The sequence below is a fragment of the Myxine glutinosa genome, chromosome 9 (genome assembly GCF_964187855.1).
Source record: "Myxine glutinosa chromosome 9, kmMyxGlut1.1, whole genome shotgun sequence".
Classification (NCBI taxonomy): Eukaryota; Metazoa; Chordata; class Myxini; order Myxiniformes; family Myxinidae; genus Myxine; species Myxine glutinosa.
In genome coordinates, this window is record NC_136269.1 from 120,351,914 (window position 1) to 120,374,062 (window position 22,149).

At 44.7% G+C, this 22,149-nt stretch overlaps 1 protein-coding gene across 11 annotated transcripts in view; it reads right to left on the bottom strand.

Annotated features, from left to right (window-relative positions):
• RALGAPB (Ral GTPase activating protein non-catalytic subunit beta) overlaps window positions 1-22,149 on the bottom strand; it is a 157,090-nt gene that overhangs the window by 23,102 nt on the left and 111,839 nt on the right. For all 11 annotated transcript variants that reach the window (XM_078784853.1, XM_078784852.1, XM_068128356.2 and 8 more), the window contains one exon: window positions 10,150-10,304. In XM_078784853.1, coding sequence (XP_078640979.1) covers window positions 10,150-10,304 — 155 coding nt within the window. The remainder of the gene's footprint in view (window positions 1-10,149; window positions 10,305-22,149) is intronic.

Sequence of the window (22,149 nt, forward strand, 5' to 3'; positions counted from 1 at the left end):
CTGACCACCGAACACTTTGGCACACATTCGTTGCTCGCACACCTCACCAATACACCGCTTCGCGCCCCCTCCGCGGTCACCTCCTCTGTGACAATTACAGGTGTGCCCTCATTCGCACACCCAATCACGTGCCTCACCACCAACTCCAGCGTGCATTCCCACTCACGCTCTACCATTCCAGGTGTGCATCCTTCCATCCCAGGTGTACATCCTCGCTCACCTGTCACAACTAACTCACGCTCCATGTCACTCCCACTACTTTCACCTCCATTCCTGACAGCGCACTCACCCTTACTCTTGACAGCGCACTCTTTCCTCATGCACCTGTCCGTCACACACCTTCCTCGCGCACACTCTCCCGTCACACCCTCTGTAACACTCACCACAGGTGTGCATTCTTCCTTGCCTTTGACAGCGCACTCTTTCCCCATGCACCTGTCCGTCACACACCTTCCTCGCGCACACTCTCCCGTCACATCCTCTGTAACACTCACCACACCGCGCTTCCATGTGCCCCCTCGCACACGCGCTATGACCGACTCACTCTCGCCAGCACCCTCACTCCTTGGCACGCACTTTTTCCTCACACACCCCAGAGTCGGACTTTCTCGCACACCTCCATTTTCGCACACCAGACCTGTCGCACACTTCACCAACGGCCTCTCACGAACACCCGGGTCCATCTCGACCCCCAAACTCCTTAAATCCCCTGGCGCATCATACGCACGACCATATTGGTCACCACTTACACCGGGTCCTCTTCCTCTTCGCTTCTCCTCCATCACCTGCGAATCCCTCATCCGGTTAATGAGCACATCATCACGATCCAAACACAGACTTTGGACCAATTCTTTTATCTCCTCTTTTATTTCTTTCTTATCCCCTCTCCGTCGCTTCTTAATTTCGCTCATCCCCTCTTCCACTTCTTCTAATTTGTGCTTCACTTCTTTTATTCCCCGGTACGTCTCCTCAAGCTCGTCCTCCAAGGCTACCTTGACCGTTTCCAGGTGCGTCCTCACCTGCCGGTCCTTCGTCTCCATTACCTCTATCACCTCGTCCAACCTCGTTGTCAGTCCCTCACGTACCATCTGACATTCCCTCTTCGTCGCTACCAAGTCATCTTTTAGTTCTTTCTGTGTCGCCTTTAAACCTCCTAATACCGCAGTGTTCCTTTGAACCTGCTCCACTAACTCCGTCTGTCCCACCGTCAGCTGCTCCACCTCCTGCGTCAGGTCCTCTATGCCCCCTTGCAATTTTACAGTCCCCTTTCTCACCTCTTTCTCCATGCGCTCCTTACAGTGCCTCACCTCCTCGCGCACTCCTCCGACCTCCTCACTCACTCCTCTTCTGATCTCCTCTCCCATCACTTGCATCTCCTGCCCAGATGCCACCCTCATCTGCTCCATTTCCTCCCTGTGAGCATCCAGTTTGGTTTCTACCCCTATTCTGACCCCCTCTATCTGCTGCTCCATTTGTTTAACTTCCCTTTCCGCTTGGTCCCTCATGTCCCTCAATTTGCCTTCCATACTGTTTTCTAACCCCTCTAACCCATTTTTCACTCCCTCTATCTGATTCTCCTGGGCAGCCATTCTATTTTCTACCCCCATTAACCCATTTTTCACTTCTTTTATCCCGTTGTCTAACCCCTCAAAATTATTGTCTAACTTCCCAAATTTCTTGTCTAACTCCTCAAAATTATTGTCTAACCCCTCACTGGTACCCCTCGCTTCGTCCCTCATTACCCCCATTTGCTCACTCTGAGCCCTCGCTTCGTCCCTCATTACCCCCATTTGGTTTCCCATTACCCCCATTTGGCCCTCCATTCGCCCACTATCAGCCCTCATTCCCACCATTTGTTCCATAAGGGCCCTCATTTGCAGGAGGAAAAGGTTCGAATCCACCAGGGGCGCTGCCGCGGGCGTGGACGCCGTGGCCACCTCGTGCGTGACAACGCTATTTTGCGACCCTGCCGCCCTCACTGCTTCGCTCTCCTCCTGTCCCTCATGTCCCTCAATTTGGTCCTGGACCGACCCTGCTTCACTCTCCCCTACCGGACCCCAGCCGTCTTGATCCGCCATAGCGCGACTTGCAAAATTCGAGTTTCGTAAAACAAATACAAATTTCGGCCGCTCCAAATTTTGACCAAATTTTTTTTTTCCTCTATTCGTTTTTTTTTTTCAAAATTTGGTCGGGCCTCGAATCTCACTCCCGACACCAATTGTTACAGATACGACTTTGATGGTATGGTGGGCCGAGCGGGATGGCCGCCGTATCCGTACAAGTTACCCGATTGTGCCCGAACGTTGACTAGCCGCGCTATGCTGGCTCAATAAGAAAAAGAAGACACCCGGCTGGATTACAATCACACAATACGACACCAACGTTTCGATTCTCAAGTATATTCGTACGGAAAAGGTTAGATTACAGGGGCTAGAGGTATATTACAGGAAGACAGGCACTTAGACACACTCTTATATTAACCCCGGACAGACGACAGACACACGGGACAAAATGCTGACTCACACGGGGGTTGATGAAAAGGACAGCGGGTATCGATGGCTCAAGGTGCACTCCTGGCTCAAGGCAGAATCGACTCGGTCCGGTCCAGAGATGCGGGGAGGTATCGTCGCGCTGGGGGTGGCGGTGGCTTCTCTCTCCAGTCTCCAAGCTGAGGCGCATCTGGGGTCACATCCGGCGCGGGGCCGCGTATATCCGGCGGGGAGTGACACGCCCTCGGCTCGTTAGCTCCGCCTCGTGGAATCGGCACGTTGCTTCTCATTGGGTGCGTGCGGGGGGCGTTACTGGCTCCGCCCCTGACGAGGAGCTGACAGCCAGCCCCTTCGGGGTAACCCCGTGGAGCGCATGGTCTGGAGCTAATCGAGCCGGTGTGAGGACGCATCCTCCCCCGCTCCGCCGCCATCTCCTCTGTTGTTGTTGTAATTGTTGTTGTAGTTGTTGTTATTGTTGTTGTTTGGGGAAGAAGATGGGAGGAGGTATGGGAAAGGTCCTAAACTCACTACTGATGCCATATAATCACATTCTGGTGCAACGAAGAGTCATAATTAATGGAGACGAGGCCTTAACTGACATAGAATAAGAATAACTAGGAAGATGTCCGAAAGTTGTCTACCTGTGGTGCGGTGGACCTGGGCACGACATTTAATGGGGGAATAAGGGGAAGGTCGGCTCTACTGATTGTTATTTACATGCAATGGGACTAGGGAATGGGGGATCGGGGAAAGTTGGGGAGTATTGGAGAAAATAGGGGAATATTTACAAGCGGATATGGAGGCCAAATTCCATATTCGCAACAATATGTTTCAATGAAGGAAAAGTTCCACGCTCTTACTCCATACCTCTACCTCTAGTTTACTTCTGTGGCCAATCCCTAAATGAGGTGTCATCAGCTCCTGCACCTCATTACCACACCCAACTGTCTTGGGTGCACCATATCTTCAACTGGCCTCTAAGGCTGCCTGTCACATTGGAATTCTCTGCAGAGCGAAGTCTATTCTGAGCCATTAACAGCTCAATATGATGCACAAGGCCTTCATCCTAAATAAAATGGATTATTGTACACTGCTCCTTTCCTATGCCATCTCCAGGCGCTGCATGACGTCATTGCCAGGCAATGAAGGGCGCTCGACCATGACGCACGCTGAAAGGGAGTACTCAGTTTTCACTCTGGGTGTTTTCTTGCTTCCTTGTTTTCTTGTTGTACACCGCTCCTTTCCTATGCCATCTCCAGGCGCTGCATAACGTTATTGCCGGGCACCGAAGGGGGCTCGGCAATGACGCACGCTGAAAGGGAGTACTCAGTTTTCACTCCGGTTGTTTTCTTGCTTTCTTGTTTTATTGTTGTACACCGCTCCTTTCCGATGCAATCTCCAGGCGCTGCATAACGTTATTGCCGGGCACCGAAGGGGGCTTGGCAATGATGCACGCTGAAAGGGAGTACTCAAGTTTTCACTCTGGTTTCTTGCTTTCTTGTTTTCTTGGTTGTCCGGGCGATATCTCAGCCATCCTTTGAGTTAGGAAGCTGAAATTTCGGCACCATCGTGAGTGAGCATGTACTTTGTCAAAAACAGTATTTTTTGTTTTTTGATGAATCAATTAATTGACGAGTTATTTAATTATTAGCGATTAATTAAGTACTTATTTATTTCCTTTCTCTTCTGGCCATGATCTCAGGCACCTTTTGAGTTCGGGAGCTGATATTTGGACATGACAATGACCAAGTGGTTTGGCTGTAAAAGATATTTTTGATTTATTGATTAATCAATTAATCGATTAATTATTTAATTATTCGATTAATGACAATTTTTTTTTTTTAACGTAACAGATTCTGATGGAATGATGGTGTGTTCTATTATGTGTTCTATTAGCGAATTGATTAATTATTTCATTTTTTAATGACATTTATTTATTTATTTTCATTATTAATTATTTCTTTATTTTATTTCTCATCTGGGCAATATCTCAGGCACCTTTTGAGCTAGGAAGCTAATATTTGGACATGATAGTGACCACGTAATGTGACTATAAAGGATATTTTTGATTTATTGAGTAATCATTTAATCGATTAATTATTTATTGATTAATCAATTAATTATTGAATTTTTTTATTTATGACTTATTTAATTAAATTTCTAAAAGATACATCTTTGGATGAAGCACTCATGGCTTAGTTATGCTATTGTACACCGCTCCTTTCTTCTGCCATCTCCAGGCGCTGCATAATGTCATTGCCGGGCACCGTAGGGGGCTCGGCAGTGACACACGCTGAAAGGGAGTACTCAGTTTTCACTCTGGTTGTTTTCTTTCTTTCTTTCTTGTTTTGTTGTTTGTCCAGGCGATATCTCAGCCATCCTTTGAGTGAGGAAGCTGAAATTTCGGCACAATAGTGAGCAAGTATTGTCAAAAACGGTATTTTTGGTTTTTCGATTAATCAATTAATTGAGGAGTTATTTAATTATTAGCGATTAATTAAGTACTTAATTAATTAATTAAATTTCCTTTCTCTTCTGACCATTAACTCAGGCACCTTTTGAGCTGGGAAGCTAATATTTGGACATGGCAGTGACCTAGTGATGTGGCCATCAAGGATATTTTTGATTTATTGATTAATCATTTAATCGTTTAATTATTTATTGATTAATCGATTAATTATTTATTGATTAATCAATTAATTATTTAATTTTTTATTAATGACTTATTTAATTAAATTTCTAAAAGATACATCTTCGGATGAAGCACTAGTGGTTTAGTTATGCTATTAGCCAATTGATTAAGAAAATATTTTGTGATAATCTTTTATTGATTTTAATTATACAATTAATCAATCAATTAGTGTACACCTCTCCCTCCCAATGCAGCCTCTGCATTGCCACGCTGTAGGATATTTAATTATTTGGCATGGAGATGGTGTACTTTAAATGTATCTGTACTTGTTTTCTTCTTTTCTTGTTTGTTTGTCTGGGCGATATCTCAGCCATACTTTGAGCTCGGAAGCTGAAGTTTCAGCACAATAGTGAGCAAGTACTTTGTCGAAAACGGTATTTTTTGTTTTTTGATTAATCAATTTATTGATGAGTTACTTAATTATTATCGATTAATTCAGTACTTATATATTTCCTTTCTCTTCTGACCATTATCTCAGGCACATTTTTAGTTTGGAAGCTGATATTTGGACAGGCCAATGACCAAGTGATTTGGCTGTAAAGGCAATTTTTGATTTATTTATTAATCCCGTGGTTCTTAACCTGGGTTCGACGGAACCCCAGGGGTTCAGTGAGCCAGTCTCAGGGGTTCGGCGTAGGTCCTCCGAAGCGCATTGCAATTTTTTTTTTTTTATTTTTTTTTTTTTAGTTTTGTATCAATTTTGAATCTATGTGTAATTACGCTTATTATTAATATTATTATTATTTTGCTATGTATGTTAAGAACGAATGGAAATGTTATTTGTAATTGTATTCCCATCCCATTCATGGTTTCTCTGGTCTGTGTTCAAGATAAATTGTTTCACACTGACTGTAGTAAGTTGAATCAATGAGCAACTTGCTAATTATTCTGTTGATGGTGCTTACTTGCTTACTTACTGGATTTTGGACTTTGCAGATGTTCGGAAATTCCAGTGAATAGCCTCAATTAGCTTGCCGTGTGCCATGCGTCATTGGTCGCGCCTTACTTTGGAGTTACTGATTAATTGAAAAGTAAGTTGGAAATGTTTGTGGATATGCAGGGCGGGTTCAGAGTTATATTAAAGTCAAAAGTGGATGGTGATTATAAAATATGATTGAATTACTCAGAAAATTAGGTGGAGGTGATATAACTCCTTTGGTCGCAATTCAAAACTAACAATTCACAGTTTTCTATGTAATATTATAATGGGATTTGAGGCAACATAGAGTTGAGTAGATAATATATCCCGTCATCGTAACTATAAGTTATGTTTTCTTCGTTAAAATTTCTCAGTTTTCAGAGGGGTACTGATTATATTTAAGCATGTTCCTTTTAAAATTTTTGTCATATAATTATTTGCCCGAACTCAATTAAGATCAGTTTGTTACTTTTTTTTTTTTTTTTTGCATTATGTCGAGCAAAAAAAGGAAGTGGTCAGAGGATTACGTGCGGTACGGGTTCACGTGTTTGACGGAACGGGACGGAAGTCAGCGTCCTCAATGCATGCTTTGCAATGTCAAGTTGAGCAACTCCAGCCTAGCACCAGCAAAACTACGGGAACACTTCAAAAAACTGCACGGTGAGGGGCAGTACAAAGACGCAACGCTGGATGAATTCAAATTGAAGAGAGTCTGATTCGACGCAAGTGCTACCTTGCCCACTCTCGGCTTCGTTCCAATTGACAAACCGATCCTCACAACGTCGTATGAACTTGCGTACCTGATCGCAAAGCAGGGCAAACCGCACACCGTTGGTGAGACACTCATCAAACCGGCCGCGTTGAAGATGGCCAACATCATGCTGGGAAGAGCTGCTGAAAACAAGTTGTCTCTCGTTTCACTCTCAAATGACACCATCAGATGCAGAATCGACGACATGAGCGATGACATCCTCGCCCAGGTAGTTGCAGATTTAGTCGTGAGCCCGACGAAATTCAGCCTTCAACTCGACGAGACCACCGACGTTTCGAATTTGAGCCAGCTCATCATATTTGTGCGTTATGTCAAAGGAGACGAGATCAAGGAAGACTTTCTGTTCCGCAAGCCTCTCACAACAACGACGAAGGCAGCTGACGTGAATAAGCTTGTGGACGACTTCTTCAGAAGCAACTGCCTCTCGTGGAACATGGTGTCTGCAGTTTGCTCGGACGGAGCTCCAGCCATGCTGGGATGCAACTCCGGTTTTGGAGCGCTGGTGAAGGCCGATGCACCACACATCATCGTCGAGCACTGCGTCCTGCACAGACACGCGTTAGCATCAAAAACCCTGCCTCCAAAACTGGCCAATGTTCTGAAAATCGTCGTTGAAACTGTGAATTATGTGCGAAGCCGTGCTCTGAATCATCGCATCTTCAAAGAGCTGTGCAATGAAATCAGCTCTGAATTCGAAGTCCTTCTCCACCACTCTAACGTTCGATGGTTATCACGAGGGAAGGTAGTGAGCCGTGTTTTTGCCTTGCGTGTAGAATTAGCCCTGTTTTTGTGAGAACACCAGCATTGCCATGCAACGCACTTCCAAGAGTCAGAGTTCATCCTCGCCTTGGCGTACTTGGCTGACATCTTCGACGCATTCAATCATCTCAATTGCCAGATACAGGCAGGGCGGTGGAGTGAATGTCATCGAATCTCAAGAAAAGCTGAGCGATTTCCGAAAGAAGTTGTGGAGGCCTCCTGTTGTGGAGGCGGCGAACAGAGAACGACAACTTCGCGAACTTTTCGCTACCGGACGAGTGCGTGAGCGGGATCGAAGATGAGTTTGATGTTGGAGGCACTGCTGTACCGGGGGAGCTGAAGCAAGCGATTGCCACGCACTTGGATGAGCTGGGAAAGTCATTCGACAGCTACTTCCCCGACCAAGAGCAATACCAGCATGGGTGAGGCAGCCGTTTACTTTCGACGTTGCAATGGCAGATGTCAACGACCAATACCTCGACGACCTCATCGAACTTCAGCAGAGCCAGACTCAACAACAACTCTTCGGCACAACAACGCTCTCAACGTTTTGGTGCCGCCAAATGGAAGGGTATCCTCACATCGCTAAAATTGCCCTTGAGATCCTCACGCCGTTCGTTACAATGTATATCTGCGAGCATACGTTTTCGAAACTGGTGGACATTAAAACAAAGAAAAGGAGCAGGCTTGCATGCGAAAATGATTTGAGGGTGGCCCTTGCCAAAACAAAACCACGCATTTCCCAGATCGCCTCCTGAAAAGAAGAACAGAAAACACATTAAGATGCAATTCTTCTTAATTTTTTGGTCAAATTTGAGGGGTTCCGCGAGTGTTCGGTAGGTTTTGTTAGGGTTCGGCACCTTTAAAAAGGTTAAGAACCACTGGTCATTAATCAATTAACTATTTAATTATTTGATTAATGACCTTTTTTTTTTTTTTAAAGTTACAGATTCGGATGAAATGGTGGTGGTATATGTATTCTATTAGCCAATTGATTAATTATTTCTCTTTTTTTATGATTATTATTTATTTATTTTCATTATTAGTCATTTCTTTATATTCTTTTTCATCTGGGCAATATCTCAGGCACCATTTTAGCTAGGAGGCTGATATTTGGACAGGACAGTGACCAAGTGATGTGGACAAAGGATATTTTTGATTTATTGATTAATCGATCAATTATTTATTGATTAATCAATTAAGTATTTAATTATTTGAGTAATGACGATTAATTTGTTTGTTTTTTTTAAGTTATAGATTCGGATGAAACGGTGGTGATTTAGGTATTCTATTAGCCAATTGATTAATTATTTAATTATTTTATGACTATTATTTATTTATTTTCTTTCTCATCTGGGCAATATCTCAGGCACCTTTTGATTTAGGAAGCTGATATTTGGACGCAACAATGACCAAGTGATTTGACTGGAAAGGGTGTTTTTGATTTATTGATTAATCAATTAATCGATTAATTATTTATTAATTAATCAATAAATTATTCAATTTTTTCGATTAATGACCTATTTTTTAATTAATTTTCCAAAAGTTACAGCTTCGGATGAAGCACTGGTGGTTTAGATATGCCATTGGCCAATTGATTAAGAAAATCTTTTATGATTATTATTTGTTGATTTTAATTATGCAATTAATCAATCAATTATTGTACACCTCTCCCTCCCAATACCGTCTCTCTGTGCTGCATGGTGGTATTGCCGGACGCCAAATGCTCCCTGGCAATGCCACGCTTGAGGATGTTATTTATTTATTTGGCATGGGGGCAGTGTACTTTGAATGTATCTGTACTTGTGTTTTCCTTATTTTGGGGTGATGCTGCTGCTTCCCATCTTGGAGTCTTTCAAGTCCAAGATTTTTCAAAGGATAGGAAATTTAGGTTGAGATTCACCTCACTTCTGTCCTCCCCCAACTGGATCTCTCTGCCCTCTATCCATCCGCATCACCACCCTCTTCCAACCCGTCCTCCAGGTTGCATTTGTTTTTCCAGTAACACACACCTGCTTAAAGTTTCTAAATCAAAGCTGACTGTTTATCTTCATTCTTTCATCCACTTTTCACGTCTGTGGAAGTGGCAGGGCTCTTCTTCTGTGTCCGTTTTGCACTTTTCCGTATAGTCTTGTCCACGAGTACGCACGTTTTCACTACCACCGACAAAGGAAGAAGACCAGACCATTGGCGTTTCACGATTGGTTTAGACTCTTGGGTCAATAAATGGTCCGCTGTTCCCGGGGCAAAGAGACCCCCTTGGTCATGATTGGTAAACGACTTAGGGCGGAGAGACCCTGTTGCAGCTCCATGGTCTTCTCGCTCCTGCATTTTTGGACACTGTGTTCTAGTCTTGCTGTTGCCTGCTTTGGACAGCTCTATACCTCCACTCCTCACGTCAGCTTAGTTGAATTATTGCAGCATTAGCTACGGTGTGGTTGGCAACAGCTCGATTGGCTATTACGCATTTATGGGTGTGGCTATCCATGCGACAGCTGCAAAAAGAATAGTTCCTCACCAGGTAAGCGTTGCTTCAGCAGCCTCACGCACACGGAGAGATGCCGGCGCCTGTTCCTTCTCCCCTTTGAGTGTCACTGTACTGCCAGGCCCAACTCGAGACTTTGCTCCAGAAACGCCCAGTTCCACAATTTCCAAGACCTCCCATAAGCAATTCTGTAAAGTAAAGTAAAACAAGGCAAGTGTAAAAACAAACGTTTACATCAAGAATTCAGGGATTATTCTTCATTTTGGATAAATTTGCAACTGCTGTTTCCACCTGATCAGAACTAAGTTTTTGGAACCCGATTCGTCGGTGCTTTTCTGTTAAATTTTCGTCCCTGTGTTGTTACCTCCACCACCGAAGGTGGACGGAGGTTTTGTTTTCACTCCTGTCTGTTTGTCTGTTTGTTATGGATGCATGCAACGTATAATGTATAATGTTGGTCTGTGTCATTTGTTTGTATGTTTGTTTGTATGGTTGTTTTGGCTGTGAGGATGATAATGGACGAACGCTTTCAACTATCTTCTTCAAACTTTACCAGAGGGCTCTGAAGACCAAAAGTGAGGCTGTCAATGTTTTTTGACTATATAGGTATTTTATTTTTTGGACTATATAAAACTATCTGCCATGACTTTCCTGGAAAAAACACATTTCCAAGATGGCCTCCAAAGCCAGTCCCTGACTGGGCATCTTCCGTCGTGCGAAGTTCTTTCTGGGCACTTCTGAGCTCCTCACCACAAACAAAGCTTTCATCCGCAGCTCAATGGAATACTGCTCACCCCTCTGGGCTGGTGCTCCTGCCTCACACCCAGCTCGGCTTCACGCAGTTGAAAACAAAGCATTCAGAATCAATGGAATCTCCCACGATGAAGCAGATTCTGAGGGCCTTTCTCTCTCTCACCGCAGGTAGGTAGGTGCTCTGTCATCTACCGACTCCTCTCCAGCCTTGCTCCCCCTGCTCTGTCTGTGCTCTGTCCCCCAAATATTCCTGCAGGATGCACAAGATCTGCCAACAACCATCTTCTGGTGAAACTGCCAAAATCAAGACTCTCTACTCACCTTCACTCTTTCATTCCTCTTTTCTCCCACCTCTGGGACAAACTCCCACACTCTCTTCAATCCCTCTCCTCCCTCCAGGTCTTCAAAACAGTTGTTCACCACCATCTCTCGTCTTCCCCCATGCAAAACCTTGATCTATTCTACCCCAGTTAACACACTCCAAATCCGCCTGTTTTAATCTCCAACTTCTTTCCTGAAATTCCTAGTAGTGTTCATTTGCTTTATACCATGTACCTCTCCCTCCTCCCCAGCCCTCCCCCTTCCACTGATCTACCGACGTCCTTGTTCCCTACTATTGTTGTGCTTGTGTGCTTCCCTCTCTCCCCCTCTTGTCTCCTGCTCCCTTCATTCTATGTTTTATGCGTCTGTGCATGTTTTCATGTTCAATGTGTTAGCTCTTACACGAGCCTCGATTCTGTATCCCAAAAAAATAAATAAATAAAATGTCAAGGTCAAAGGTCAAGATTTTCTTGTTTGTTTGTCTGGGCGATATCTCAGCCATCCTTTGAGCTTGGAAGGTGCTATTGGACAAGACATGACAAAGTGATTTGGCTGTAAAGGGTATCAATTATCAATTATTTAATTTTTCGATTAACTACTTAATTTTCAAAAAGTTACAGACTCGGATGAAACAGTAGTGGCATAAGTATACTATTAGCCAATTGATTAACAAATTAATTATTTTACGACTATTATTTATTTAATTTTATTACGCAATTGATCAATCAATTACTGATTCTCTCGATTTTCATCATTCCTGTCAGGCTACCACCTGATGTCCTTTCTTGTTCATTTGTTGCACTGTCTGTGAACAGGGTATCTCAAAAAGTTGTGGACGGATGTGGATGAAATTTGTTGGTGAGGTTTGGTATGTGACAAGGACGAAATTATTATATTTGGTGAAGATAGGGATCCGGATACAATAAATTTTTAAGTGATGCTTCACCATTCAGTGATCGGGCTAAAACCGTTGTATAGCAGGATATCTCAAAAGGTTATGGATGGATTCGTAAATAAATCCCATTTTAATGATAAAGGAACGCTTTCCCGTCTCTTGCTTGCTGCGCTTTGCGCTGTCATTTGCGTGCTCCTTGGGGAACGGCAAGATTTAATACTTCAACGCAGTCATGAACACCTTTCGGTTATTCGAGAAATACACCCTGATGTGACAATCTGTTTAACAGAATCTTTCCTCCTGCAGGACATCCCTGACTCAGTGTCTCTCCCCGGCTATTGCCTCCTCTGATTTTATGGGCCCGCTCTGACGGCGCAGTTGAACATTACATCAAGAACTAAATTTATCACTGTCCTTGCACCGATTATACACTTCCCAAACACCAGGAGTAACTATCGCTCCGACTTCCCCTCTTCCCTTCCTTCCTCTCCATCTCTCTCCATCTATATATATATATATATATCTATATATATCTATATATATATATATCTATATATATGTATGTATATATATATATATAATGGTATCTGTAATCTGGTTCTCCAACCTAATGAGCGGACAACATGACGTCGTGGCAGGCGGTGCGTAAACACCGCGTGGCAGGCGGTGCGTATCGCTCCCAGCAAGGTGCAGCAGCAGCTGTATGGGACACCTTGCTGGCGGTTCTCCACTGATGATATGAAGGTCGCATAGTGACTGATATATATATATATATATATATATATATATATATATATATATATATATATATATATATCCAAATATATGTGCAGTTCTCCAGCTTTCAATGAGCGCAAGTAATGACGTCACTGCCATGTACATACGCTCTGCCTGTCAAGCTCTCAAGAGAACCCTCTGACAGAGCAGAATTTTGATCTTAGTTCAGATACTGTCATAAGTGTATGTAAAACTCACAGTTACCGACCTGGTTTCGCCCTTTTGGGGCTCATCAGGGCAACGCAGTGAGTACTGCATACACTTATGACTCTGAAAACCTTTCGGTTATATACCAGTCACTTTGCGATTTCATACCATCAGTGGTGAACCGTCATTAAGGTATCCCATCCAGCTATGCTGTACCTTAATGGGAGCGATAAGTGCCATCTGCCACATGGCACATTACCTCTGGTATCCACTCATTATATGGAATCCCCTGGATGCAGCCGGGAGCAAACCAATCCAAATATATGTGCAGTTCTCCAGCTTTCAATGAGCGCAAGTAATGACGTCACTGCCATGTACATACGCTCTGCCTGTCAAGCTCTCAAGAGAACCCTCTGACCTTTCATGAACATGAACTGGGTTGCTAGGCGACCGCACGTGCACTTCCGGTCTGTGTGCGCACAAAACGTAAAATTTTAATTTTAATCCAATTTCAGAGTCATAAGTGTATGCAGTACTCACTGCGTTGCCCTGATGAGCCCCAAAAGGGCGAAACCAGGTCGGTAACTGTGAGTTTTACATACACTTATGACAGTATCTGAACTAAGATCAAAATTCTGCTCTGTCAGAGGGTTCTCTTGAGAGCTTGACAGGCAGAGCGTATGTACATGGCAGTGACGTCATTACTTGCGCTCATTGAAAGCTGGAGAACTGCACATATATTTGGATTGGTTTGCTCCCGGCTGCATCCAGGGGATTCCATATAATGAGTGGATACCAGAGGTAATGTGCCATGTGGCAGATGGCACTTATCGCTCCCATTAAGTTACAGCATAGCTGGATGGGATACCTTAATGGCGGTTCACCACTGATGGTATGAAATCGCAAAGTGACTGATATATATATATATATACAGTATATATATATGTATATGTATATGTATGTATATGTATATGTATATGTATATATGTATATGTATATGTATGTGTATGTGTATATATGTATATGTATATGTATGTGTATATGTATGTGTATATGTATATATATATATATATATATATATATATATATATATATATATATATATATATATATATATATATATATATATATATATATATATATATATATATATATATATATATATATATATATATATATATATATATATATATATATAAGTCCATCTCCACCGCCACCCACTCTATCCTGACAAACTGCATCACTGAATTAAAATCCTGGCTTCAAATCAACTTCCTCAAACTTAACTATGATAAATCTGAAACTTAACTATATATATATATATATATATATATATATATATATATATATATATATATATATATATATATATACAGATGGCTGCAAAAGTAGGTATACAGCAATGAAAAACAAAACGTGCGCACAAAACGTATTTTATTGATTATACAAGCATATCAATAATAACACATCAATAATAAACATATCAATGAATTAAATGAATTAAATTAAATTATTAAATTAAATGAATCCTAGCACCACTATTATAATACTGGTAATACTGGTATAATCCTTACTGTATACCTACTTTTGCAGCCCCCTGTATATATATATATATATATATATATAATAATAATAATAATAATAATAATGCATTTATTTTATATAGCGCTTTTCAGGAAGCCCAAAGACGCTTTGACAGAGTGCAAAACATAATGCATAGCAAAACATAAAAACAATTGCAAAAAAAGAAGAATCAATAGGGAAATATTCAAAGCACAAAGGAGGGAGAAGGAGAGGAGATAGTCAGGGGTTAGATGCTGTGGGTTAAATGTTGAATGCAGTGTTGAACAGGTGGGTCTTGAGTGATGTTTTGAATGTGGTGAGTGAGGAGGAGTCTCTGATGGTGTGAGGTAGTGAGTTCCAGAGGGTGGGAGCAGCGATGGAGAAGGCCCTGTCCCCCCAGGATCTGAATTTGGTCCGGATGGGGGGGGGGGGGGGGGGTCAGGAGGTTGGTACCAGCAGAGCGGAGGTTGCGGTTGGGAGTGTGTCTGGAGAGGAGGTCAGCCAGGTAGGATGGGGCCACGTTATGGAGGGCTTTGTAGGTCAAGAGGAGGATTTTGTACTGGATTCTCTGGGAGATGGGGAGCCAGTGAAGCTTGCAAAGGACGGGGGTGATGTGGTCACGGGTCCGGGAATGGGTGAGTAGACGGGCAGCGGAGTTCTGAATGTATTGGAGTTTATTGGTGATTGTTGAGGGTGAACCATAAAGGAGGCTATTGCAGTAGTCCAGACGGGAAGTGATGAAGGCGTGGATGAGGGTTTCTGCAGCCACGGAGGAGAGGGATGGACGGAGACGGGCGATGTTTTTCAGGTGAAAGAAGGCTGTCATTGTGATCTGCTTAGTGTATTTGTCGAAGGAGAGGGTTTGGTCAAAGATGATGCCAAGATTCCGGATGTATGGGGAGGTGGATACTGGGATACCGTCGATGTTGAGGGCAAAGTTATGGGTGGATTTTATGAGCGTTTTTGGGCCAATGATGATTATTTCAGATTTATCATAGTTAAGTTTGAGGAAGTTGATTTGAAGCCAGGATTTTAATTCAGTGATGCAGTTTGTCAGGATAGAGTGGGTGGCGGTGGAGATGGACTTGGTGGAGATGAAAAGCTGGATGTCATCGGCGAAGCAGTGGAATTGGAGACCATGACGGCGGATTAAGTGACCAAGGGGGGACAGGTAAAGGATGAAGAGGAGGGGGCCAAGAACTGAACCTTGGGGGACACCTTGGGGGAGGGGAGCAGTGGGGGATTTGCAGTTATTGATGGAGATGATCTGGCGTCTGTCAGAGAGGTATGATTTAATCCAAGAGAGGGCAGTGCAGGTAATGTTAAAGGTGGTTTCAAGTCGGGTGAGGAGGATGGTGTGATCGATGGTGTCAAAGGCGGCGCTGAGGTCGAGGAGGATGAGAATGTTGAGGTTGCCAGCGTCAGAGGAGAGGAGAAGGTCGTTGGTGATTTTGAGGAGAGCAGTTTCAGTACTGTGGTTGGAGCGGAATCCGGATTGGAATGTTTCATACAGGTTATTGGCAGAGAGGTGATGTTTGAGTTGAGTGGCTACAGCGCATTCCAAAACTTTTGACAGAAAGGGTAGGTTGGAGATAGGTCTGAAGTTATTTAGGGTGTCGGGGTTTAGTCCAGGTTTTTTCAGAATGGGGGTAACAGCAGCAATTTTGAGGGACGGTGGGACGATGCCTGTAGACAGGGAGGAGTTTATTGTTGCAATGATAAGTGGAGAGAGAGCAGGAAGGGAGGCCTTGACAAAGCTGGAGGGGATGGGGTCAAGAGTGCAGGTGGCAGTTTTCATTCCTATGAGGAGTTCAGAGAGGTCAGTAGGGGAGACTGGGGAGAATTGAGACAGGGGATGGCAGGATAAGGGGGGTCAGGTGGTTTGAGGTGGAGCGGGTGCAGCGGTGGTAAAGCTGTTGTAGATGTTTTCAATTTTGCGTTGGAAGAATGAAAGGAAGGAGATGCAGTTGTCTACTGTGAATGACTGGGTGGTGGTGTTCAGGGGGCTGAGGAGTTTGTTTATTGTAGAGAAGAGTGCTTTTGGGTTTCTGGAGCCAGAGTGGATAATTTGAGAGTAGTAGGCGGAGCGGGCGCGGGAGAGGGCATCTTTATAGTGTTGTAGGTGGTCCTTGTAGGCCTGGGAGTGAACTGTGAGACCTGTTTTATTGCGGAGTCTTTCAAGTTGGCGAGCACGAGTTTTCATCAGGCGGAGTTCAGGGGTAAACCAGGGAGCAGAATGGGTGAAAGAAACTGTTTTGGTTTTCATTGGCGCAAGCTGGTCAAGGCAGGAGGAGAGAGTGTGGTTGTAGTAGTCAGCGAGGTCAGAAGGGGTGTGGAGGTCAACGAAGGGAGAAGTGGACATTTTTTCAGAGAGGGTGGATGAGAATGAGGTAGGTGAAAGAGCGTTTAGCTTACGGAAGTTGATAGTGCGATAATGCCTTGGTGCTGGGGTGGGGATGTTGATAGTCAGAGTGATGGCTAAGTGGTCAGAGAGAGTGAGGTCGGAGCCAGAGAGATGGTGCAAAATTAGTCCAGCAGAGCAGACAAGGTCCAAAATGTGACCACGGTTATGGGTAGGAAAGTTGACATGTTGAGTGAGGTTAAAGCAGGTGAGTAAATCAGTGAAGTCAGTGGTTATCGTGGAGTCAGTGGAGTCCATGTGGATATTGAAATCACCAAGGAGGATTGAGGGGGAGAGGGAACATAGCTGGGTCAGAAAGTAGGAGAAGTCAGACAGGAATGATGGGTGTGGTTTGGGAGGGCAGTAGACAACAGCCATGACTGACTGTGTGTGACCAGAGAGTTTAAAAGCCAGGTGTTCAAATGATGGAGCAGATGCGATGGAGATGAGGCTGGTCCTGATGTCTTGTCGGTGAATAACGGCAATTCCACCACCTCGGCCCTCCGAGCGTGGTTTATTGATGTAAGAATATCCATTGGGTGTGGTGAGGTTGAGTGCGAAGTAGTCCAGAGGTTGTTGCCAGGTCTCAGTGAGACAGAGAAAGTCCAGTTTATTTTCCAGGATGTAGTCGTTCAGGATGAGGCATGTGTTGTTGAGGGACCGGGTATTGAACAGGGTAAGCTTGATGTTGTCTTGTACGGCGGGTATGAATTCAGGTGATTTGGCCAGGGTTCGCAGACAGGAGGTGCGATTGTGTGCGTTGTTGTGACCAGGTGCGCTGGGACGATGAGTGGGAGTGCGCTGAGCCGACCAGAGGACGGGGATGGAGTGACCTGATTGTAAATAAACAAACTTACGACCGGAGCCACGGTGAATGTACCTGGGTCGACGCAGGAGTCCATTGGATTTGATTGCAGAGATGCATGATGGGGTGGAGCGGGTATTAAGCAGGAGAAGCCTTGCGGCGGAGTACCGCAGAGCCATGCCAGCAGGAGCGAAGAGACGAGCACAAGGCCAAAGTCGAGGAGTGAAACAATGGGCACAACCCACGGGAGCGGGCCCGAGGAAACAGCGAAGGAGCCGAGCAGGTGAGGCTAGGAGCAGAGCCGGGACCATGCAGAGGGCAGACAGGAGCGAAGAGACGAGCACGAGGCCAAGGTTGAGGGGGCAAAGCAGCAAATGCAGCGGCAAACGACCGCCGCCGCTAATCAAGATCACGGCGGCAAACCGCCATCACCACCGCTGCAAACAATGGGCACAACCCACGGGAGCGGGCCCGAGGAAACAGCGAAGGAGCCGAGCAGGTGAAGCTAGGAGCAGCAGAGCAGAGCCGGGACCATGCAGAGGGCAGACTCAATGGCCAAAAATCCGCTACGACCACCAGAAAAGCAAGATACGGACAATGGTCCAGTCAGAGAAGCGGCGAGCAAGCGACGCCAGCGTCCTCTCCGGGCCGGACCGGAAGCGGATTCCAATATATATATTTCTGTTTTTCTGTTTTTTTCCAATAGAAAAACATTTCTGTTTTTTCGGTATATATATATATATATATATATATATATATATATATTTATATATATATATACAGGGTGAATCAAAAGTAGCGCCCGCGCCCCATTTCTGTTTTCGGCTGTCAGATTCTTTCTGGGATGTCATGTTGTTAATAATTGTCTTGCAGATTATTAATTTTCTTTGTTTATTTCTTTTTGTTTTTGTTTTGCAGGTTATTGCTGAGAGTTTGGAAAGTCACTGAATTTGCACCAAATTGAACCATGAATTACCTTTCAATGAATCGACGCATTGCGGCCGTGAAACATTACTACAAATGTTATGAACAACCAACGATGGCGGCACGTCGTTTGGCACAGGAATTCGATATTAACCCACCCCAGGGAAGAAACATACGATTGATTGTCGAGAAATTTGAAGCAACAGGGTCGGTAGCCACTGCAAAGAAGTCCGGTCATCCGAAAACGGAAACGAATGTAGCTAAGGCTGAAGAAGCCATCAGGAGACTGGAACAAAGTCCGCAAAAGTCAACTCGCCATTTATCTGCAGAGTTGGAAGTGAGCCAATCAAGTGTTATCCGTATCCTTCACCAGAAAAACTGGAAACCTTACATTCCACGCTTACTGCATGCCCTTCATGATGGAGATGACAACCGCCGTCTTCAATTTTGCGAAGTTCTTAGCTAAATTTGACGAAGAGGACACAATGCTAGACAATATCTGGTGGTCAGATGAGGCATGTTTTAAGCTTAATGGCACAATTAACAGACACAATTGTGTCTACTGGGCTGCGGAGAACCCAAGAGTGACAGTTGAGAAGGAGGTAAATTTACCTGGCATGATAGTTTGGGCAGCCATATCTCCATTAGGGATAATTGGACCCTTTTTCTTTGAGGGATCTGTCACTACAGAAATTTACCTGGATATGCTGCAAACCTTCTTTTGGCCCAGGGTACAAGATCAGGACTGTTATTTCCAGCAAGATGGAGCTCCACCTCATTATGGACGTCATGTTCGTCAGTGGCTTGTTGAAAACTTTCCCGGAAAGTGGATCGCCCGCCGCGGTCCGATCGAGTGGCCGTCACGCTCCCCAGACCTTACACCTCCAGATTTCTTTCTTTGAGGGCTCATGAAAGACCTTGTTTATCTTGAAAAGCCTCGTACCATTCAGGAATTGAAGGCTCAAATCACTGCAAAGTTTGAGGAAATTGATATTGAACTCTGCAAGCGTGTGTGCCACTCTGTGCCTGCTCGGCTGCAATTGTGCATCGATCACGAGGGAGGGCACTTTGAAAATTGCAAGTAAAACAGCTTGGTACACTTCCGTAATAATTTTCCCCTGAATAAATGGTTAGATAAACATGTCATTCATTTATTTCTATACCTTCTTGTACACTGTAATACAAATGGCAAACCAAACAATCAACTGACAGAATTATATATTTTCAATTGTCACCCTGCCAATTGGCGTGCAGTACCTTTCTCACCAGCCATGGCACTTCATGAAAGGACTTCTGTGACTGCATGGGACTTTTTTTTTTTTTTGTATACAGAGTCGAGGCTTGTGAAAGAGCTAACATATACCAAACAAACAAATCAAACAAACAAGCAAACAAAGTATATAAAAAGGGGAGCGGTCGTCAAGATGGGGAGAGAAGGGGAGGAAGCACACAAACACAACATTTGAGAGCAGGGACATCGGGAGATGTGTGGGAGGGAGAGGGCCTGGGGGGAGGCAGGATAGGTATAAAACGCAAGGACACCAAGGACTTCCAGGAAAGAAGACAAAAGTCACCTCAAAAAAGTGGATTTGGGGTGAAATTAGAGGGGGTAGAAAAGATCAAGGTTTTGGATTGGGGAAGATAAGAGATGGTGGTGAGCAGCCGTTTTAAAGACCTGGAGGGAGGAGTGGGATTGAAGAGAGTGAGGGAGTTTGTTCCAGAGGGGGGAGAAAAGAGGAATGAAGGAGTGAAGGTGAGCAGAGAGTCTTGATTTTGGCAGTTTAACCATAAGAGGGTTGCAGGCAGATCTTGTGCGACCTGCAGGAATATTTGGGGGACAGAGCCCAGCGAGAGCTGGGGGAGCAAGGCCGGAGAGGAGTCGGGAGAAGACGGAAAGACCACCAACCTGCCTGCGGTGAGTAAGTGAAAGGCCCTCGGAGATAGCGTCATCGCGGGAGATTCCAATGATTCTGAACGCTTTGGTTTCAACAGCGTGAAAACGAGTTAGGTGTGAGGCAGGAGCACCAGCCCAGAGGGGAGAGCAGTATTCCATTGAGCTGCGGATGAAAGCCTTGTATGTGGTGAGGAGCTCAGGTGTGCCAAGGAAGGACTTCGCATGACGGAGGATGCCCAGTCGGCGACTGGCTTTGGAGGCCAGCTTGGAAATGTGGTTTTCCCAGGAAAGATCATGGCAGATAGTGAGACCCAAAAGCTTGAGTGACAGAACTTCTTGGAGAGGATTATTCAGAAAGTAGATGGGAGGGTTGTCCAGTCGGTCCTTTCGGAGAGACATCGTAAGAGTGTGAGATTTGTCAGGATTGAAAGACATGTTCCACTTGTTTGCCCAGTCTGTGATTTTGTCCAGGTCTGCAGAGAGTGAGGAGGCTGCAGACTGCCGATCTGAGGGATGAGGAATGGAGCGGCAGAGAGTGGAGTCATCAGCAAAGAGATAGAGAGGATTTTCAAGAGAGTCAGAGAGATCATTGATGAAGACCAGAAAAAGCACAGGGCCCAGAACACTGCCTTGGGGAACTCCAGCCTGAACAGGAAGAGGAGATGAGAGAAACCCATTCAGGGCCACACGTTGACTACGACGAGAGAGGAAGTCCGCCAGACATGTGTGGAGATTTCCATGGATACCAAAGGAGGAGAGTTTGGTGAGCAGAGCGGGGTGCCAGACCGTATCGAAGGCACGTGATATGTCGAGGGAGACAGCTCTAATTTTCTGTTTGGCATTGAGGACCTCCATCCATTGTTGAGACAGCAGAAGCAGCATGTCCAGAGTAGAGTGACCTGGTCTGAAACCAAATTGATGATCAGAGATCAAGCCATTGGAGAAGAGGAAAGATTTCATATCTGAAGCAATGATGGATTCCATGACTTTGCTGATAATTGGGAGAAGGCTTATTGGTCTGTAGTTGCTAGGATCTCTTTTTGCACCTTTTTTGTGCAAAGCGGTGATGTTGGCTGATTTCCAAGCAGATGGCAGTTGACCTTGAGCAAAAGAGAGGGTGAAGAGAACAGAGAGAGGGAGTGTAAGAGCGGAAGAACAGGATTTTAGGACCCGTGGGCTGATGCCGTCAGGTCCAGTTGCAGAATCAGAGTCGAGGGTTGACAGAAACTTTTCCACCTTGTCAGGAGGAAAGGACACGGAGTCCAGGAGCAGCTGGGTACGACTGGGTACGGTGGGTACAGAGAGGGATGGGTTTGGGACACAAGATTTAGAGGCAAACACAGAGTTGAGGCATTCAGCTTTTTCACATGCGGAGTCAGCTGTGTAGCCGTTTGAGGTAAGGGAGGGGATGGAGGGGGAACAAACACCAGAAACAGATTTGACCAGACGCCACTAGGATTTGGAAGAGGGAGACAGATAAGAGAGTTCGGTCTTGAGAACGGAGAGATATTGTTTCCTGGCTCTCCTGAGGGTGGACACACACTTGTTTCGTC